The sequence below is a fragment of the Oratosquilla oratoria genome, chromosome 39 (assembly GCF_046742065.1).
Source record: "Oratosquilla oratoria isolate Oo_2021 chromosome 39, ASM4674206v1, whole genome shotgun sequence".
In the NCBI taxonomy this organism is placed as follows: domain Eukaryota; kingdom Metazoa; phylum Arthropoda; class Malacostraca; order Stomatopoda; family Squillidae; genus Oratosquilla; species Oratosquilla oratoria.
In genome coordinates this window covers 8,605,390-8,627,889 of record NC_134815.1, presented here as the reverse complement: position 1 = coordinate 8,627,889, position 22,500 = coordinate 8,605,390, and the positions used below count along the sequence as shown (strand labels likewise).

The following is a 22,500-nucleotide window of genomic DNA, read 5'->3' as shown; positions in this document are numbered from 1 at the left end:
CAAAAAAACTACATCTTATCGCCTTATAGCGGCAATAAGACGCTTTCCTTACCTTAATTACTTTTCCTATCTCTCATGTGAACCATTTAGGTTGCCGACGTTCTTCTTTGTCTATTTTATTTGGTACAAAATGTGCCTGTTGTGTCATAAAACAATAACGAAATGAGTCCCATGACTCTTGAACGTTGACACCAACTTCAATTGCCAATGCACCAGCTCCTCCTCTCAGTCCAGCAAGATCAGCTCTTCGCAGATCAGGAATGGTGTATCTGTGGTTCTTCTCCTCGAGGTCAGGTACACATAATTTAAATCAAACGACATTACGATCACTTCCATCTTGGGTCTCACCCATAGATACATTGTGTAATATGTTATCCTCAATTGTAAACATAAGATCTAGTATATTTCCCCCCCATGTAGGCTCTTGTACAGAAAGAGAGAGAGAGAGAGAGAGAGAGAGAGAGAGAGAGAGAGAGAGAGAGAGAGAGAGAGAGAGAGAGAGAGAGAGAGAGAGAGAGAGAGAGAGAGAGAGAGAGAGAGAGAGAATAGGAGAAAGAGAAAGAGAAAGAGATGATTAAGGATAAAGGAAAGAGAAGGAAAAAGGTAATACATACATACATACATACATACATACATACATACATACATACATACATACGTACATACATATACCAATGGCTTTTTCCCTCTTACAAGGGAGGTAGCCAAAAAACAAAGGCATATAATCCACTCCTACCCATTCCATCCCCACATACTCCACTCCCATTCACCACCCTCATTCCCTCTTATCTTGGCTCCTCCTGGATGACGGGTCACCACTGCATCTCCCCCACTGCCCTGGGTCAGAAGCAATGCAGCAAGATAGCACATCCACAGCCAGGCCACTTCATATAATTGGCGATCCCCCTTCTCCGTCCTATCACGCAAAAAAAAAAAAAAGAAGGGGAGAAATCCCTTCGGGCAGCATCTAAATATCATTCATACTTACTCCCTCACCCCCATCCCCCACCCACTCCCTTCCATACATCACAGCATCATCCATACACAATAATTTTCCACTTACCCCTATCTTCTGTCTTCTCGCTTCCTTCCTCAACAGACATTCCCCTCTTTCCCAGTCCCCCTTTTACCCCATCCATCTCATCATTGGTCACCCCCTCATGTTCACTCTTTCCACCTTTGCCTTTCACACCTCTTTGCTTAATCTTTCCATGTGTCCAAACTATCCCAATACTCTCTCATCAACCCTATCTTCCAACTCCCTTTCCACCCCCGCTCTCCTCCTTACCTCCTCATTTCTCACTCTATCCAACCTAGTAACCCCTACCATACTTCTCAGGCATTTCATCTCAAACACATTCAAACTCTTCCTCCCTTCCTCTCTTATGTTCCATATTTCTGCTTCATACAGTTCTTTTGGTACAATCACTCCTTCATACAATTTCCTCTTAGCATCCACTCCCAAATGTCTATTTCTCATTACTCTTTTTAATACCCCAAGGCATTTACTTACTTCTCTCAATCTACATTCTACCTCCACCTCCACTCTTCCCCTTCTCGACACATTAACACCCGAGTATCTAAAGCTATCCACTTCCTCCAGTCTCTCTCCTTTAATACTCACTTCCAATTTGCTGCCACATTCTACCCTTGTACATCTCATCATCTTACTTTTACCCACATTTATCTTCAACTTTCTTCTTTCGCACACCTTCCCAAACTGTTCACTTTACTAGTAAATGTTAGTACTTTATATGATATTTTATTTATTTATCTATTTTACTTATTTCATTTATTTATTTGTCTATTTCATTTTACTCTTTTCATTAGTGAATAAAAATGGTCTTGGAAGCAAAGGAAAACATTAGGTTTTCTTCCACCTATTGCAATATAATTCAAATATCTTGAAATAAGTCTCGAAGAAAAAAGTAGGCAAGAGTAGTAACGTCAAGATCAAAGTGAGGGGTGAAGCAAATTGCTTAGAAGACATATCTAATCAATGACCTCAAGTTGTACCTATCCACAAAATCATAATCAAGATATGTCACAATAATAAAACTACTCAATCAAATTTCGAAGCCAAATCCAAAGCTATCAGAACAGATTAGACCACACACAAATTATAAATCTTAAAAAGAAATACAAACATAAACAAGAAGAAACATGTTTTAAGAGCAATATCACCATCCTCCGTAAATACGAGTACACTGTAACAGCTTTTATTATCGTGGTTCCTTCACTTGACTCCCCGAAGGACAACGGTGTCTAAGAAAGTCTTACCACAGTCAAATTCGTCAGATCCGTCCAGACAATCCTCCTTCGAATCGCAGCGCCAAAGGGCGTAGATACAGTCACCGTTGTTGCATTGGTGCTCCGATTCTGTACAGGACCTGGGGGGAGTCCACGACGAATTAGTCAGAGGGAAAATAGAGGGAGAACAAGAGAAGGGTAAAGGGGGAAAAGGTGGGAAAGGAGAGGAGAAAAAGAGAGGGAGAAAAACAAAAGAGTAGAAGAGAAAAAGAGAGAAGGAGAAGATAGAGTCATGAAAAAAGAATAGAAGGAAAGAAAAAGAGAAAGAGAAAAAAGAGAATGACACAAGGAGAGAAAGAAAGAGGGAAGGAACAAAGGAGAGGAGAGAAAGAGAGAAAGAGAGAAGGAGAGCAAGGAAGAAGGGGAAAATAGGAGCAGTGGCGAATGAAAGTAAAGGAAAAAAGGAGAGGGAAGGGGAAAATGAGAGAGGGGAAGAGGGAAGAAGGTTGAGAAGAGTAGAAGGGGAAGAAGAGGGGGAGAAAGAGGCAGAGAAGGTAAAAGGGGGAAAAGAGGAAAAAGGGAGAATGGCAGGAGTGGATAAAAGGAGAAGGGGAGAAAGAGTGACGAGAAGCAGTGTGAAGAAGGGCAAGAAGAGGTGCATTGGCGGAAGAGAGATAGAGGAGAATAGGAGGAAAGGAGTAAGAAAAAAGGGAATAAAAGGTAGAAGGGAAGAATGGGAGAAGTGGAGAGTAGGAAGGAAAGGGTAAGGGAAGGGGAAGGGGAAAAGGAAGAGGAAGAGAAACAGCAAAGGGAAAGGGAGGATGAGGGCAAAGGAGGAGAAAGTATAAGTGGAAGGAGAAGGTGAAGGTGGAAGGAAAGAAGAAGTATAAGTGGAAGAGAAATGGAAGATGAAAAGGAAATTAAGAGGGAAAGGAAAAAAGAGAGAGAGAAGGAAATGGACAGGGAAAGTGAAAATGAAACGAAAAGGAAAAGGAATAGGAGAAGGTAAGAGAAGGAGACAGCGAAAGGCAAATGGAAAGGAAAAGGGGGAAGATTGAAAAGGGGAATGGAAATGGAAAGAGTAAAGGAAAGGAAAGGAAAAGAGAAAGAGATAGGGAAAGGGAGAAGGAATGAAGAAAGGGAAGGGAAAGTAAGCAAAGAGAATGAAGATTGTGAAGGAGAATGGACGGAAAAGGAATTGAAGAAAAGAATAAAGAAATGGAAGAGAGAAGGAAAGGGAAAGGGAATAAAGAAATGAAGATTAGAAAGGAGAAGAGAAGTGAATGGGAGAGGAAAAGGTAAATTCAATGAGAAAGGAAAAGGGTAAAGGAAAGGTAAGGAAAAGGGAAAAGAGAGAAGAAAGGAAGACGCCAAAGGAAAGAGAAGGAGACAGGAAAACGGAAAGGGAAGATCAGATGGAGAGGGAGGGGAGAGGGAGAGGGAGAGGGAGAGGGAGAGGGAGAGGGAGAGGGAGAGGGAGAGGGAGAGGGAGAGGGAGGGGGAGAGGAAGAGGGAGAGGAGAGGGAGGGGGAGAGGAAGAGGGAGAGGGAGAGGGAGAGGGAGAGGGAGGGGGAGAGGGAGAGGGAGAGGAGAGGGAGGAGGAGAGGAAGAGGGAGAGGGAGAGGGAGAGAAAAGGAGAAGGGAGAGGGAGAGGGAGAGAGAAGGAGAAGGGAGAGGGAGAGGGAGAGGGGGAGGAAGAGGGAGAGGGAGAGGGAGAGGGAGAGGGAGATGGAGAGGGAGAGGGAGAGGGAGAGGTAGATGGAGAGGGAGGATAGGGAAAGGAAGAGGGAGAGAGAGAGGGAGGGAGAGGAAGATGGAGAATGTAAGGGTAAGACAGAAGGAAATGGAAAGGGAAAGAATAGAGAATGAAGTATGGGAAGGTAATGGAAAGGGAAAGTGGATCGGGGAAATGAAAGGAATAGGGAAAGGACAAGAAAAGGAAAAGAAAAAGAGAAAGGGGAAGAGAAGGAGAAGGAAAAGGAAAAATGAAGATGAAGGAAAGGTAAATGGAGGATATGGGAAAGGGGGAAGAGAGAGAGAGAGGGAAAAGGGAGAAAGGAGAAAGGGAACAGAGTAGAGGAAATGATAGAGGAAAAGAAAAGGAAACTAAAAGGGAAAATGGAAGTTGAAGGGGGGAAAATGGAATGGGGATAGTGAAAGGAATGGGGGAATAAAAGAGAAGGGGAAGGGGAAAGGGGAAGAGGAAGGGGGAAGGAAAGGAGAAGGGTTTAGAGAAAAAGAAAGTGCAAGGTGATCATAAGGATGGTGATGCGAATAGGAGCAGCCGCAGAAGATGAAGTAAGATCCACAGCAGGTAAAGGGAGAGGAGGAGTAGGAGGAGGAGGAGGAGGAGGAGGGGGAAGAGGAGGGGAGGAGGAGGAAGAGGAGGAGGAGGAGGAAGAGGAGGAGGAGGAAGAGGAGGAGGAGGAGGAAGAGGAGGAGGAGGAGAAGGAAGAGGAGGAGGAGGAAGAGGAGGAAGAGGAGGAGGAAGAGGAGGAGGGGGAGGAAGAGGAGGAGGAGGAAGAGGAGGAGGAGGAAGAGGAAGAGGAGGAGGAGGAGGAGGAGGAGGAGGAGGAAGAGGCGGAGGAGGAGGAGGAAGAGGAGGAGGAGGAGGAGGAAGAGGAGGAGGAGGAGGAGGACGAGGAGGAGGAGGAGGACGAGGAGGAGGAGGAGGACGAGGAGGAGGAGGAGGACGAGGAGGAGGAGGAGAAGGACGAGGAGGAGGAGGAGGAGGACGAGGAGAAGGAGGAGGACGAGGAGGAGGAGGAGGACGAGGAGGAGGAAGAGGACGAGGAGGAGGAGGAGGAGGACGAGGAGGAGGAAGAGGACGAGGAGGAGGAGGAGGACGAGGAGGAGGAGGACGAGGAGGAAGAGGAGGAGGAAGAGGAGGAGGAAGAGGACGAGGAGGAGGACGAGGAGGAGGAGGAAGAGGGGAGGAGGAACCACAGCAGTAACAGTGGTGGCCACAGCTGGAAAAGTACTAAGAACACGAAAAGAAGAAGAAGAAAAGATGGAGGTGGCGGAGAAAGTGAAGGAGGAAGTGCAGCAATAGGAAAAGGAAGAGGAAGAGGACGAGGAAAAGAAATGAGAAAATCAAGAGGAGAAGAGGAGGAATAGCAGAAAAAGAAGAAAGAAGAGGAGGAAAAGAGAACAAGGATAAAGAGGAGGAAGAACAGAAGCATTAGTAACAGTAATATCAGCAGCAGTAGCAGGAAAAAGAGAAGGAAGCGAAGGAAGAGAAAGAGAAGGTAGGTAAAGAGAAGGGGAGAAATAAAAAGAGGAGAAGAAGAAGGATTAGGAAAGGAAGGATAGGAAGGAGCAACAGCAGCAGCAAGCAGAGGAGGAAGAAGCGAGGGAAGAGAAAGAGGAGGAGAAGGTGGAGGAAGAGGAGGAGGAGAAGTAATAAAGTGAGGAAAGAAGGAAGAGGAGGAGGGAAGAAGTGAGGGAAGAGAAAAAGGAGGAGAAGGCGGAGGAAGAGGAGGAGGAGAAGTAATAAAGTGAGGAAAAGAAGGAAGAGGAGGAGGGAAGAAGTGAGGGAAGAGAAAAAGGAGGAGAAGGTGGAGGAAGAGGAGGAGGAGGCGAAGTAATAAAGTGATGAAAAGAAGGAAGAGGAGGAGGAGTAGGAAGAGAAAAAAGAGGGGGAGGAGTGACTCCAGCAGCAAGAGAAAAATGAGAGGGGAAAAAGAGAAAGGAAAAGAGAAGGAAGAGAAGGTTGAGTAAAAGGAGGAAGCAGAGTAATAAGAGTAGGAAAAGAAGGAGGGGAGGAAAAGAAGGAGTAGAAGGAGGAGAAGGAAAAGAAAAAGATGAGGAACAAGAACAGGAAAGTAAGCAGGAGGAAGCTAAGGAGGAGAAAGGGAAGGCGCATGAACAGCAGCAGCAGCAGCATAGCAGAAAAATAAGGAGGAGAAAAGAGGAAGAGACAGATAAATAAGGAGAGGAAGAGAAAGAGGAAGAGACAGATAAATAAGGAGAGGAGAAGAAAGAGGAAGAGACAGATAAATAAGGAGAGGAGAAGAAAGACGAAGAGACAGATAAATAAGGAGAGGAAAAGGAAGAGGAAGAAGAAGAAAAGAAGAAGGATTAAAAGGACAGGAAGAGAGGAAGAACAACAGTAAGCGCAGCAACAGTGTCAGCAGAAACAGGGGAGCTAAGAAAAGAAGAAGAAAGAAGAGGAATAGAAGAAGAGAAGAAGGAGGAGGGGTAGGAGCAGGAGGATATGTGATGGAAGAAGACGAGGAGTAGGAGGAACAGATGGTAGTAGAGCAGGAAGACAAAGGAGAAGGGAAGAACTAGAATAGGAGAAATTGATCGGAGGACATACAATAGACATGTATCAAGTGTGAACATTAATTTACTGTTCCTGCTTGTACATTACCAAAGTTTCACACACGAATTTAATGACGATAACAAATCCAACTATGGTCACAGGTGCGAGCATATTCCAGGTTTTACTACTTTTGTTATGAGTTTTGAAACTCAGTAAAATGATTATGTTGCAGATATTCAGCTGAGCGCCTGTACAGTATTTGTTACAAAGTTGAAATGCACCTTTAGAATAGTAATTTATGATGAATATAAGATATATACAATATCTGATGCATGAGAAATCACATAAACTCGTGATTCTAAGTATGCGGAAAAACCACCAAGGAAAAAGATAAACTGATGACCAAGCGCTTTCGTCTATTCAGATGTACCCTGAGGATGTCTGAATAGACGAAAGCGCTTGGTCATCAGTTTATATTTTTCCTTGGTGGTTTTTCCGCATACAATATCTGATATTCATTTGTTTTAAAATATCACTTGGTTCTTGAAATTTTAAACTATCCTTCACTTGCTATACATCAATTTCAATTCAACTCTGCTCGTCATAAATAAATTCATGTTATTTTCAAACCTAGTTTTTTCTCATGGAAATGACAAGTTAAAGATATACATAACTTGAACATTGAAATGTTTCAATATCATTTATAAGCAACAGTGTGACACATAAGGATGCTTTTTTTGCAGATATGGATTTTGTTTTTAAAGTTTATTTGGGTAATATACTCGTAGGTGTGATCAACATCTTTATAAAACCAAGAAGCCTGGCCAAGAACTGAGGAATCACTCTTACTCTTTCTTTGTGCAGTTTCTTTCGTCGGAGTTGTCTTTGCAGTCACTGTCATTATCACAGAGCCATGCGACTGGAATACAATACTCATCGGTGGAACATTGGAAGTGGTTTGGGCCTGTACATTTTCCGTTGAAATCAGCTCGGCCTGGTCCTGTAAAAATCAATGAAGATTTTTTTCAATATTAACAAATGTATCGTTTCTACTGCTGGACAAAAAATATGTTCACACACACAAGCACCCACACACACACACACATACACACACACACACACACACACACACACACACACACACACACACACACACACACACACACACACACACACACACACACACACACACACATACACGTATACACTGCTCCATGATGTAGTGGTACCTCTCTCGACCGCTAAATCAGAAATCTATATTCGAATCCCACCCATGGCTGAAAATTACAGTATTGCTGCACTGGGAGGCGGCACTCCAACTCTGGTTGGCAAGGTCACAATATTACCATAAATTGGGCACTCATCCAGGAATATGATGGCTGCCGATCACGTCCAACACGTGATCTGAGACCGTGATGGTGGTGGAAGTCTTTCTTCCTCAGGTCGGCCATTGTTGACTATGAATGTAAACACACCCGCAACTGACCTCCTACTATTTCGAAGAAATTATGGAAGATCCAGCAAGCTACTGTCGTCCAGCCTTAGCTGAGCACAACAGTAAGCACCAGACGTCAGTCTTGTGGTATGAGTAGTTTTGAGGGATATAGGACTTAGTCAATGTTTGCCATAAGAAAACCCTATCCTTGGCCTGTCCGCCTGTGTGCGCATGCGCAGTACCAGGAGTATGATGGTTCTTAACGTCATACCCACGTCACTTCACTCCTACTAGCACCAATTGCCTACATTCTTTCATATTGCTTTGGCAACATGGCTTATTCTGGACCGGCCACCCTCACCGATATTGTACTTGCCCACATCGCACCCCCTCTCAGCCCACCAACACTAATGAAGCATCTACAGCCGACCAGCTTCCCACCCCCACACCAAAATCATTCATGTGGAAATGTCCTCTCTGTCACGAACCCGGGTGACTGCATACGCGCCACCACCACCCTCTCGGTCGCCCAAGAACCGTCCCACCGCTGACACCCTCAAACGTGCCTGACTCGCCGCAAGTAATTGCACTCCGCGACGCCGTTGCCAGCCTAAGGGCACGTTGCACAGCAATTACAATGCGCTTTGACGCAATAAAAATAACATCGATAGCCTCACCGCACATTAAACCTCCACTGAGTGCACCCTAGCCACGCTTATCGAATCCCACCAAGACGTCATCACGACTGTCGCCACCTTCTCCGAGAGGCTCTCACCAGCTGGTTCCAAAGGTTCAGTAACCAAATACCTATCAAGTCACAATGACATACACCTCAGAGCGGCACCACCTCCTCATCATCGTCTCCGCCAACCATCTGTAAACCCAAAGGCAGACTTTGCTAACGAGATGAAATTTTACGTCATCACTCGGAATGCTTGTGACATCAACAATTATTATCCGAAAATTACTTCCCTCAAGACCTATGTAGGCCGCCACCAAGTTATATTCATCAAAGAAGCTTTTGTTACAAAGGATTACAAAGGAGGAGCATGCCGACAGGAGACCTTTTGGTCCATAACTAGGTCGGATGCGAAAAAATTATATTAATGACTAGGTCGGATGTGAAAAAATGTTGGCCGCCACGATTCTGGGACAGTGGCACCCCCGCTCTTAGGCTACGTCTCGTATGTCCATCATGTCAGGAATGGCCTTCTAAGTTACATTCACTCTTCCATCACCCATCAACTCCTGCACTGCTCTATCTATGATGACATGACATTTCGACTCTTTGAGATAACCATAGGCAATGGGAAGCTGAGACTCTGCAGTGTTTACTCTGATCCAGGAAAAATCAATCTCTCTGCCCTCCCCCCACCCACGTCACACGGTGTGATCTACATGGGGGACTTCAACGCCCGGCACCCTGCCCTAGGAGATGTCTCCCCCTCCCAGAACCGTAGTGGGCTACCTCTCCTCGAGTACATCCGCCGCTACCGCCTCAATCACTGGCCCACTGGGGGTGTCACACACTCCAGAGGAGGCACGCTCGATTACATCATCATATCTGGTCTAGCAGCGACACACGTTAAGTGTTTTCCCATACAGACCCTTCTCTAACCACATCTCACTTGGTCTCCTGCACTCCCTACCAAGTGGGCCTTCTCCTTTCCACACCCGCCTCTGCATCTCTATTCCTCCGAAGTGCTGCCCCAACTACGTCTCTTACATCTCCACTGTTCTACCAACATTTATTTTCAGTCACCTGAGAACCTGCACTCTTCCCTCGTTGCTTCAACACATGATTTTTACACTCGTTACGTCACAAGGCCACACATCAAAAGATCCCGCGAGGTCCATGCCTGGACGCTAGACCAATGTATCCTACAGGCGGAAAAGAAGGCTGAGAGAGATGGTGTCGTCTTTGAAAGGCAACCAACACCTGCTAATCTCCTCCTGTACCAAAAATCCAGAGATGACCTTGTTACTCTGCAACAGTGTGCACATACCGAGTCGTGGAAGAAACATATCGATAGCGTCGAACCACCAGACCAGCGTTGGCTCCATGTGGCACCTGATAACCAAGGTCATCAAGAAGAAACCATCGAGTGCTCCCCACCACAGCCCAGCCCAATATGCGCAGGACTTGCTAAGTACATGGTTTGAACAAGTTCAGGCAAACAATCTTCCCGCCCCCATTCAAAAGGCACTCTCCACCCACAAAAATATCCGCACCCTGCGTCTAATGGTTCCATTATTAGGGATGGATGAAGATAACGTGCCCATCACTGAGGATAAACTGCGTCGTGCTCTTGTCACAAGCACAACAACAGCTCCCGGGGATGATGGCATCACCTATCAAGTCTTCCGCCTGCTCCTAAGTCCCTGGCAATCCCTTGCTGCAACTCTATAACCTTTGCTTTAGCAAGGGATATGTACCTCGTGCCTGGACATCTAGTACCATTGTGCCCATCCCCAAACCTACCACAGACAAATTCAGGGTTATTTCACTCGCCTCCTGTTTCTGTAAAGTCCTCGAACGTATATTTCTCACTCGCCTTATGTTTCGACTACAGGGCAAGTTATCATCGTAACTGTTGGTTTCTTATCACAGAAGAGCACACACCATTGCCTGATGGACCTATATGCCCGCCTCTCCCCTACCAGTGTAGTAGCATTCCTTGATCTCAAGAGTGCTTTCGACGTACCTAACAGGGAGATTATTCTCGACCAGCCCGTAGAATTTGGCGTCCAAAGCAACTTCCTGAGTTGGGTCCGTGGCTATCTCTCAAACAGGACTTTACATGTACTATTGCAGGGAATGTGAAGTAGCTCCAGGTGAATTCGAACTTGGTACTCCACAGGGTGGGATCTTAAATCCCTTCCTCTTTAATGTCCAGATGCACCGCCTGCTATCCTTTCTCCCCAACACTCCCGGCACAACTGTCACCTCCTAAGTTGACGATATCTGTGTGCACTCCACCTCTGCTGCCGACCTACAACGCCTTCTTCACTCCTTCTACGAGTCGACATCCGCCTGTGGCCTCATCCTTTCCCCAGAAAAGAGTCGAGTATTCTCTCCTAGGGACCCCGGAACACTGTCAGTGTTCACTGTAGGACACAGTGTCACCCCGCCCTGCATCAGTCTAGCCATACCTGCTCGGCAGCGCATCCATCCCATCATTCAAGATCTCCACCGGCTAGAACAGTGCTTTATCCCCTTTAAATGACTCACCAACAACGCCGCTGGACTATCCATCCCCTTGGCAAGAACCATCTATGTTACCTTCGTTAGGTTGGACATAGACTGTCTCTCCCCAGCCCTTGTTCAACTCTCCAAGACCTCCTTGGTACCTTTATAAAGATTCCAAAACGGAATGATGTGGTACATTCTTGGATGCCCCACCTCTACCAGAGTAGTAAACATGCAGACCAAACTTAATCTTCCTTCAGTTATTGAAAGAATACATGCCAACTTCTCCTCCTTCAGCATCAAGTGCCTCCACTCACCCCATCTGGCCCCGCACTATTTCCATGTCTTAAGAGCTCCATTTGACCCTGCCGCACACGCCATCCGCTGCGTCCCCTCGTTAACACAGTCTGCTCCACCCTGCAGCGCCTTCACATCGAAGTCTCTATTGCCGAGATTGATCACGGACCGCCTCCATGTAAGATTCCACAGCCTCATGTCACCTTTGCAACGACTTCAAAAATAAGTCCACCGCTCTTCCAGAAACAATTAGCCCTGGAACACATCACCTCAGTGTCTTCCTCCGTCCATGCCGTGTACCATCTTTACGTAGACGGGTCCTTACAGCCAGACGGTAGCGCGGGCTGCGCCGTCTACTCATCAGATGTGGAGTCACCTGAGGGAGGCTGGGTTGGTCGCAGGTTACCCAACTCGTCCAGTTCTACGTACTGCGAAATACAGATACTCCTTGCTGTTAACCTACTCTGTCAGCGGCGACTGAATGGCGTGGTAATGTGTAACTCCCAGTCTGCCCTACAGGCCATCTCGTCTTTACAACCCATACACCGCCCCCTCATCCATCCCATTTTATAACAGCTAGTCACAGCTCAAGAACACTTTCTCACCATAAGTTTTCTGTGGATTCCCCCCACGTTGGAATCGCTGCCAATGAAAAGGCAGATTTCCTTGTTAAGAATGGCTGTAAATTGCCACTGCCTGACGATGTCACACCCTCCCCCTCTGCTACAAGAAGATCATACACTCTGCCACTCTTCTAACCATCCTCCGCCGCATGAATGAATTGCGAGCACAAAGTGTATCAATACAACACTATGACCATTTCCGTCTCTCTCTCTCCCGAGGTATCGCAAACACGGACTCCTCGTTCGCAGACACAATATCGTGACTGCACAGCTTCGCCTGGGTTACAGACCGCTGTGGCAAGTCTCTGAGGCGGGGGACATACCACACTACTCCACCTGCAAACTATGCGACTGTCCCAATGCCGGCAATCTCCACCACTAATGCCTCGAATGTTCCTCAGTAAGAGATCTATTGCCCCAAAGGCAAGACTTAATACATGTATGTCACTTTCTCTTAACTGACAATAATCTAGACACTGCTAATTCGACACCCACACTTTGGTGGATGCTAAATCTTACCTCACCTTGACTACCAATATATTTCCCCTTACAGGATGTAATGGAACAGCCTAGTGTGGCCCTTATGGTCTCTTGCAGTCTTCTCCTTTCTTATGTTATTATTGCCGTACAGCTTCACTGTACGTAGTAGCGTGACCTGCGCGTCACGCATACTATGTATGAATAGAAAGTACCTACTGTACTAGGTTTGTCGCTCTATGAGCGTAATAAATTTATATAAGAAATCTCTCTCTCTCTCTCTCTCTCTCTCTCTCTCTCTCTCTCTCTCTCTCTCTCTCTCTCTCTCTCTCTCTCTCTCTCTCTCTCTCTCTCTCTCTATCTATCTATCTATCTATCTATCTATCTATCTATCTATCTATCTATCTATCTATATATATATATATATCTATCTCTATCTCTTTATCTCTCACACACGCACACATACACATACACACGCACATACACACAAACACACACCCTCCCATACACTCTCTCTCTCTCTCTCTTTCTCTCTCTCTCTCTCTCTCTCTCTCTCACACACACACACACACACACACACACACACACACACACACACACACACACACACACACACACACACACACACACACACACACACACACACACACACACACACACACACACACATACACACACACTCTCTCACAGACACACATTCCCACACTCACAGATACATACACACACTGATATTCTATTTCTTATACACAATCATAAACAGACAGAATCTATCACACATGCTTATAATGAAGGAGTGGATAAATATGTCCCAAAGCAAAAAGAGGTTTAAGAGAAGGCGCAGAGAAGCGGAAGATAGAAGAGATTAAGCTTGGTAAAGATGGAAAAATACAAAAAAAAACTAGAAAGTGGCAAATGCATATCAATCAAAGGAATGAATATGTTAAAATACGTAGGGAAGAGAAAAGAAACTATGAAAAAGATATAATAGAAAAATGTAAGGATCTGCCAAAACTATTCTATAGATATGTGAACGGGAAACTAAAAAACAAACAGGAAGTAGTGAAATTACACCAAAGGAATATGGAATACACTGAAGATACAGAAATGGCTGAAGTCATGAGCAAACACTTCAAATCGGTTTTCACTAAAGAAAATGTACAACATCGGGATGAAGGGCGGGAAGGGACCCCCCCCCCTCCCCATGAGGGAAATAATAGTAACACGAAAAGAAATAATGGACCAAATAATGAATCTTGATATCAGGAAATCGCATGGCCCGAATGGAATCGCTAACTGGATGATACTAAAAGAATGTAAAAAAAAAAAAAAATAACCAATAGACAAAATAAATAATATAATAAACTGCTCACTCAAAAAAGGAAAAATACCAGAAGACTGGAAGAATGCAGATATCGTACCCATATATAAAGGAGGAAATAAGGAAGTCCCAACATATTATAGCAAGACTAGGAAGAACACAAGAAAATCAGAGACCAAAGAGGAGATCTGGGGGCGTTACCACCAGACAGGTAATATGTTACCAAAAAATCTGGGGTGCATTTCCGTCAATGAGTCCGATTTTAATTTCCAGCAGTCCGCGTTATTGCGTATGTGTGTATGTATATACGCATAAGCAGATTTTTCGGTAACGTACTACCTGTATGGCGGTAACGCGCTCAGCTCTACAAAAGAGAATACACAAATAGTTATAGCTAATGGTACTAGTACAAATGAAGAAATAGTAAAAATATTTAGGATAGGCAAATATATACAACGGGGTACGGACAATAGATATAAAAATTAAACTACAAAAAACGGTGATAAGACATGAAAAATTTCAAGCAATGTAGAAAAATGTTCAAGTAGAAATAGGAAGTCTCAGACAAGAAAGACATGACTTTGTAAAAGTAATTTATGCAGAACTAAAAGTAATTGGGAAAAGAGGATGGAAAATAATTAAATGAAGTAAAAAAAAAAAATGGAAAGTCTCCAAGAAAATTTATAACGTAAGGGTGAATAAATGAGAAGTAAAAAGGGACGGTAAAGAGGAACAGAGGAGGGGGAAAATGGTCAAAGAAATAATAAATAAATGTATATGTATATATATATATATATATATATATATATATATATATATATATATATATATATATATATATATATATATCAAGAGAAGACAGAGAAGGTCATTTTGCTGGAAAATGATGGATCAGAGGGTGAGAGAGTGGTATCAAAAAATAGTCTTAGGAAAAAAAGAGAGAAGTAACGAAATGAAAAAAAATAAGCACCAGTGTTTTATTGTGACAAGATAAAGTGAAAGAAGGAAAATACAATATGCAGTGTGAGGAAAAAATATAAGAAAAAAGAGGAAAGGTGATAATAGGCGTAAAAAAGTGATAATGAAAATATAGACAAATAAGGTTAGTGAAGAAAATGGGAGAAGGCTAGGTCAAGGTAACGAAATGAAAAAAGGAGAAATCGCAATGACATATATTCGACCAAAAAACAAGAACAAAACGATTAAAGATAATTATCAATAAAAGTATTAATATAACGTTGGTCGGGGAATTCAATTGCAAATAGGCAAAATGGAAGTAACGGGAATGAGTGAAGGTGAAGAAACATGGGGCACTACGCTGTCAAACGTTGCAATGAATAACATAATAATGCAGTGGTTGAAACAGACAAGGTTTAAGGCAAGGATACACCAACAATACTAGATAGATTTTTTACAAAATAACATGTTACAGCTAAATTACTGAGTTATCATATGGTCATCAAATTCATTTTGGAGGTAAACAAAGCAGAAACAGGAAGTCTCGGAGACGAGGAAGACATAACTTTGCAAAAATAATCTTTGTATAACTAAAAATACTTGGGAAAAGAGAATGGGAAATAATTAAATTTAAAAAATGGGAAATCTCCAAGAAAATTTTTAACGTGAGGGTGAATAAATTCTTCGTAAAAATTAGTGTGTTGGTTTAACAAGAGATACGAAATATCAAAACAGAAAAAATAAAGAAACACCAAAGAAAAATACAGAAGTAACAGATATACAAAAAAAAATGTAAAGTTTTTTTTTCTATGCTACTGCAAAGGATAAGATAAACACAAAGAAGAGATACAGAAACTAAAAATTTAATTAACAATAGTACACGAGGAAGCAAATCTAAGGCTATAGAAATGAATAACAGTTTCAAATCAATATCTAAGAAGATAATGGAGTAACTAAGGATGTGAAATATAAAGGTACAAGACCGCAAGATTAGTTTTCTAAGAAAAAATTAATAAATAGATAAATGAATCGATAAATAAATATATAAATGAATAGATAAATCTGCCAATAAATAAACAAATTAGTATATGAATCAATAAACAAATAAATTATAGTAATAACAACGAAAGTGAGAATGGCCTCGGAGTCGGATGGGATCTCCAATTACTTAGCAAATAAACGCAGAGAACAATTTTGTAAACAAGATATTCCACCTCTTATTTTCATTGAGAGAAAAAATGGTACGGCAGGACTAGAAATGGCGAATATTGCACCAATATATGAAGGAGCAAGTAGAGAGAAATTTCTGAATCATAGACCAGTGTCCCGAACCAGCTCGGTGGCCAAAAATGTGTGAAAGATAGGTGAAGAGAATATCGAGATAAGAAAGGGAACCTGGAAGATAATAAATTCGGATTCAGAAACAGACGGTCTTGTGTTACAAATCAATTAAGTTTATATTCTGAGCGGTTGATGTGCTACATGAAAGAGATGGATATAGTGTGTATATCTGGACTTAGAAAATGCATCTGACAAGGTGCCACGCAAATTATTAGGGCAGATAAGGAGATGGAGAGTAGGTTGTCTTACCATTCTGCCCCTTGCAAGCTAGTTCGTCCGCTCCGTCACTGCAGTCCTGGATCCCGTCGCACACAAAATTTTCATCCAAGCAATGGCCATTCGGACATCTGAAACCTGCGTTTGTGTGTGTGTGTGTGTGTGTGTATGTGTGTGTGTGTGTGTGTGTGTGTGTGTGTGTGTGTGTGTGTGTGTGTGTGTGTGTGTGTGTGTGTGTGTGTGTGTGTGTGTGTGTGTGTGTGTGTGTGTGTGTGTGTGTGTGTGTGTGTGTGTGTGTGTGTGTGTGTGTGTGTGTGTTTATGTATTCACATGAATATGTTTACGTATGAATGTGAATGGCCATGAGTAGGTGTAGAAAAGGAAATAAGAAAACAGTTATTCATGTGATACTGAAATTACATCAAATGCATTAAAACTACAACAAACTTACGCCATTCGGAGATTAAAAAGAAATGGTGGATTAGAGATCCTTATGCAATACCTCTAGCTTTTCCATATAAGTAAGTAAATTAAATACCATTTTAAATATCGTCCGTTAGTGACGTATTTATTTTCTGGACAACTTACCTATGCCGCACTAAAATCATTCATTTATCTACCCGAGTTGGTATACTGATAACGTAATAACCATCATAATTACTTAGTTTTATTTCACCTATTGCGCATAAGAAATGTATCCTGTAGAGAAGCTCGTATCAATTTCCATATATATGCTTCCATCGAGCTCCTCGTCAGTCCATTACTGTGATGGCATCGAACTAAAGTGAATTAATGTGGTTGAAAAGATATGTACATGTATATATATGCTAATAAGAACACGGGTACGTAAGACCATCTTTCTTATTGAAAATATGGTGGTAAAAAATCTAGTAAAATGTACTTTGATTCGCACCACCCAGGATTATATCAAAGTACTCCACGATTTGTATGGTTTGGATAATCTTATGCGTCAGCAAATATGTAAATCGTTAAGAATGAAATACCTGAACCATTTAAGCGGCCTCATGATAACTAGAGATGCCCCAATTAGTCTGTATGGAGCCTAGCCTAATGTTTACTTCATCACCTACATCACTGGGTACTGCCGTGCATTTATTAGGAATTTTGCTTCAATTGCTTCACCTCTAACACGTCTCCTCAAGAAGGACAGTTCCTTCCAGTGGCGTAATGTTCTTCAGGAATTTTTTTATTACTTAAAGCTTGCACTTTCTGAAGCGCCTGTGTTGGTATTCCCGGACTATAGCCTTCCCTTTATTATTTGTAAAGATGCCTCAAGTACAGGTATTGGAGCTGTACTTATGCAGTAAGTAGACGGATATAGACCCCAAGTTCTAGTATATGCTAGTCGTATTCTCAACAAGCCTGAGTCTCGTTACTCATTTGGAGGCCCTAGCAGTGGCGTGGGATTTAAAGCATTTTCGTAATATTATTTTTGGATATCCTGTTACAGTCTACACGGCCCAAACTGCTGTCACTCAGCTTTTCAAGGGAAAAAAATTCGGGCCGCCTAGTCAGATGGTTTTTCACGATTGAGGAATTTAACTCAACCCTTAAGCATACTCCAGGGCGTGCAAACAATGTTGCTGATGCACTTTCACGTAATATCCCTGCTGCTGCTATTACAGTAATTGACAGCTTTTCTCTGAAGGATCTGGCCAAAGCTCAGCGTGAGGACCCTGTATGGTCTGCTGTTATTTATGCTTTGGAGTCTGGTGATGATACCACTTTACCAGATTTACCTGTTCCCCTGTCCCAGGTTTCATTGCAGGGTAAGGTTCTCATTCGTAATGTGGAAGTGCTTGAGCAGGATAATACGTCCGCGGTCTCCAAGAACTTGACAATGACGACATTATCATTACAACCGCCGACAAAGATCATTATGAACCAAAATTATTAAATCAGCAAAATGGAACATCTCCTCTCCGACCGAAGCACCTATTGTGAACAGCAGGACGGCAAAGTCAATGAAGTGGCTAAGTGGTTCAATACAGGCGTCAGGAGACTCCTTAAGAAAACAGAAAAAGGGGAAAGACTCCTCTACCTCCTGAAAGAAGACCCAAAAATTCCAGCTATGAAAGGACATCCGAAAATCCATAAACCAGATATTCACCCTCCCCCCTCCAACCTATTACATCCGGCATAGGAAGCGCAAGACACAGACTAGCCAATCAACTGGGAAAACTACTTTCATCATCCTTAGAAGGAATCAGCAGAACACACCTCAAAAACTCTACCAATCTAATAGAAAAACTGAACATAATTGACTTCAAAGACCAACGACTAACATAACAATAGATGGTGTCTTTCGGGCTGTTGAGGAGAAAATAAAGTATATTGACGCCGACAATTTGCCCTTCAATAAGCGTGACTACATGGAGTTAATAGAAAAATGCATAAAGATTGGATAATTTGCTTTTAACAATCAGGAATATAAACATGAAGATCTTCCAATGGGGTCTCCATTGAGTGCGGTGGCAGTATAACTCTACATGGAAACATTGGAAAAGAAATATTTTCTCTGTATCATCTCGGATAATTCCAAATGGTTCCACCATATTGATGACATCCTCTTCGTTACACACAAAACAACCAATACCAAAAACCTACTAGAACAACTAAATAACGTAGACGACAGAATAATAATCACAACAGAGGAGGAAACCAATTGTTCCCTACCTTTTCTAGACACTGTCATCAAATCGGATGATAGAGCTAGGTTCAAAGTATACCGCAAACCGACAAACAAGAATGACTTCATCCATTAGTTTAGTGCACACGACGAAAAAAATAAATCAGGAATCATTATTGGGTTTTATCATAGGACTCTTAGAATATGCAGCAATGAGTATCTAAGGAGGAAATTGAATACATAATTACTGCATTCAGGAACCTAAGATATCCAGAGGGCATGCGAGGGATATCATTACGGAAAACCATTAACTTCAGACCGAGAAAACAAAGTGAAGAGAAGCTGGATCTATGATACCTTGTGGTTCCTAACTCTGACCTTATTCACATGCTTTCCAAGACACTGAGGCAAACGGGACTCATTATAGTAAAAAAAAAGAAAAAAAATAGGACACGTCATCACAAAGAACAAAACTAAGACTAACTGTGAGAGTAAGACGTTCAGAGGACTTACCAGTAGATTCAGGGAACACAAAGCGGACATTAGGCACCACCAAGAAACAAACGCTCTAGTTAACCATGTAGACACAGAGGGACACCTACCAAATTGGGAGGGAACCACTATTCTAGCCAAAGGTCTACACAAGAAACAACGGAAAATAATTGAATCCCTTTACATTGCCAATTACAAAAACACAAACAAGAGGATCGGGTCTTGAAATGGACAAAATCCACCTCGACATTTGCCCTCCAACAATGTCTTCTCAAACCTCCCAACTCTAACTAGGTACTATCCTTAACATCATTACTTTCACCACTTCTATTTATTTTTCAATTTTTCTTCCATTGATTTTATTCTCAAATATTCATATACCGTACTACCATATTTTTGTCCATTTCATATGCCATCAAGTCATGCATCCTCTCCTCAAATCTTGCATTATTACCATTTCCATACTCTGTTCAGTTCATAACATTTATTACCATTACTATTATTATTATTATTATTATTATTATTATTATTATTATTATCATTATTATTATTATTATTATTATTATTATTATTATTATTATTATTATTATTATTATTTATTATTATTATTATTATTATTATTAATTATCATTATTATTATTATGATTATTACTATTACTATTACTATCATTATTATTATTATTATTATCATTATTATGATTATTATTATTATTGTTATTATTATTACTATTATTATTATTATCATTATTATCATTATTATTATTATTATTATTATTATTATTATTATTATTATTATTATTATCATTATTATTATTATTATTATTATTATTATTATTATTATTATTATTATTATTATTATTATTATTATTATTATTATTATTATTATTATTATTATTATTATTATCATTATTATTATTACCCGTCTGGGGTATTGGCTGCTTGTTATTGTGGCAAAGTAGCCGGCAGTCGATACTTTAGGGTCTATATGGGGCGCCCCTACGGACCAGAGTCACACATCATTTTGTCTATGATAGAGGAAAACTCTGTTCATAGAGAAATTATACTTTTATACTACGACTGTCCCTCCTTTATGCTGTCCCCCAACCCCTTGTTGCTGTCCTGTACCATTTCTCTGAGTATTCTTTTTCTGTGGTGGGGGAATTCCCTGTGGTGGGGGAAAAGAATGCTGCCACCAAGTATTCCAACTTGGATCGTAAGAGGCGAGAAGAAAGTGACGGAGCTTGGGACTAGGCATCCTTCTCCTTATAGCCCCACAGGGCACACTCCTAAAAGTAAAAGCAAAGGCATAAGAGGGTCTGGAAGTTCTCAGACCAGCACCCTAAGGTTTGGGTCTTTTAATGGGCGTGGATGTGGTACAGATGAGAGTAAAAGGGAAGAGATAGGTAGTATGTTTGTGAGAAGAAAGATGGATGTGTTGGCTTTGAGTGAAACTAAGCTGAAAGGGAAGGGCGAGTGTAAGTTTGGGAGTGTAAGTGGGAGGTTATCAGGAGTGAAGAGAGGGCGAGGGAGAGAAGGGGTGGCTATTCTAGTAAGTGAAGAGATAGGTAAACGTGTAGTGGAGTGGAAGGAGGTTTCCTCAAGGATAATGTGGATGAAGGTGAAACTGGGAAAGGAGATGTGGGTTTTTGTAAGTGCATATGGGCCTGGCAGTGAGAAGAGTGTAGAAGAAAGGGAGGCCTTTTGGATAGATTTAAATGAGTGCATAGAGGGTTTAGGGAGAAGTGTAAATGTAATAGTACTGGGAGACCTTAATGCTAGGGTAGGAAAGGATCCAATTGATGGAGTGGTTGGGAAATGTGGAGTTCCAGGAAAAAAATCGTAGTGGAGAGTTGATGGTGGAAATGTGTCTAGAAAGAGAGTTGATGATAGCAAATACAGTGTTTCGGAAGAAAGTCAAGCATAAGTACACATGGGAGAGGGTGGTGGAGGGAAGGGTGGTAGATAGAGCTTTAATGGACTATGTAGTGGTAAATAGGATTATGATAGGAAGAGTTAAGGATGTACATGTGCTAAGGGGAGAGGGTGGGGGAATATCAGATCATTTTTTGGTGGAAGGTAAGTTGAGAGTGGAGGACAGATGGAGAAAGAGGAAAGGGACAAAAGGTAGGGAGGTGCTTAGAGTGAACTCTTTAAATGAAGAGGAAAAGGAGAAGGAGTACAAGAAGCTGAAGGAGGAGTGGGAGGGAGTGAAGGATAGAGTAGAGGTAGGTGTGGAGGAGGAATGGGGATGGTTCAAGGAGGGAGTCACAAAGTGTGCAAAGATGGTGTGTGGAACAAGAAGGACAGGAGGAAATAGAAGGAAGAGTAGTGAATGATGGGATGAGGAAATGAAGAAGGTTGTAGAAGAGAAGAAGTGAGCTTACACAGATTGGTTACAAAATAGGACGAGGGAGTCATATGAGACGTACAAAGAAAAGAAAAGAGAAGTAAAGAAAAAGGTAAAGGAGGCAAAGATGAGAGCAGATGTAAAATGGGGTAAGAGTATGGCAGAAAATTTTGAAAGTAATAAAAAGATGTTTTGGAAAGAAATTAAGAGAGGAAGAGGAGGAGAATCAAGTAGAGAAGAAAAGGTAAAAGGTGCAGATGGAGAGATGATAATGGAGGAGAAGGCAGTAAGGGGAAGATGGGCAGAATATTTTAGGGAGTTGCTAAATGTGAAGGAGGATAGGAAGGGAAAGATAGCTGCAGTGGGAAATGCTAAGAAAATGAGAGTGATGAGTGAGGAAAATGGAGGAGAAATAAGGAAGGATGAAGTGAAGGCAGCAGTTAAGATGATGAAAGCAGGTAAGGCACCTGGTCTGGATGGATGCCATGCAGAATGTCTAAAAAAAGGAGGTACAGTGATGGTGGACTGGTTGGTGAGGTTATTTAATGTTTGCTGGAGAGAAGGTAGAGTACCGGAGGACTGGAGGAGTACTTGTATAGTTCCACTTTACAAGGGAAAAGGGGACAAGTGTGAATGTAGT

The 22,500-nt window shown here is 42.1% G+C and overlaps 1 protein-coding gene across 1 annotated transcript in view; it reads right to left on the bottom strand.

Moving 5' to 3' along the window:
• Positions 1-22,500, bottom strand: part of LOC143020142 (uncharacterized) — a 127,682-nt gene that overhangs the window by 37,471 nt on the left and 67,711 nt on the right. Inside the window, exons 4-6 of the mRNA XM_076176299.1 lie at positions 16,405-16,509; positions 7,367-7,517; positions 2,281-2,390 (exon numbers count right to left, since the gene is read on the bottom strand). Coding sequence (XP_076032414.1) covers positions 2,281-2,390; positions 7,367-7,517; positions 16,405-16,509 — 366 coding nt within the window. The remainder of the gene's footprint in view (positions 1-2,280; positions 2,391-7,366; positions 7,518-16,404; positions 16,510-22,500) is intronic.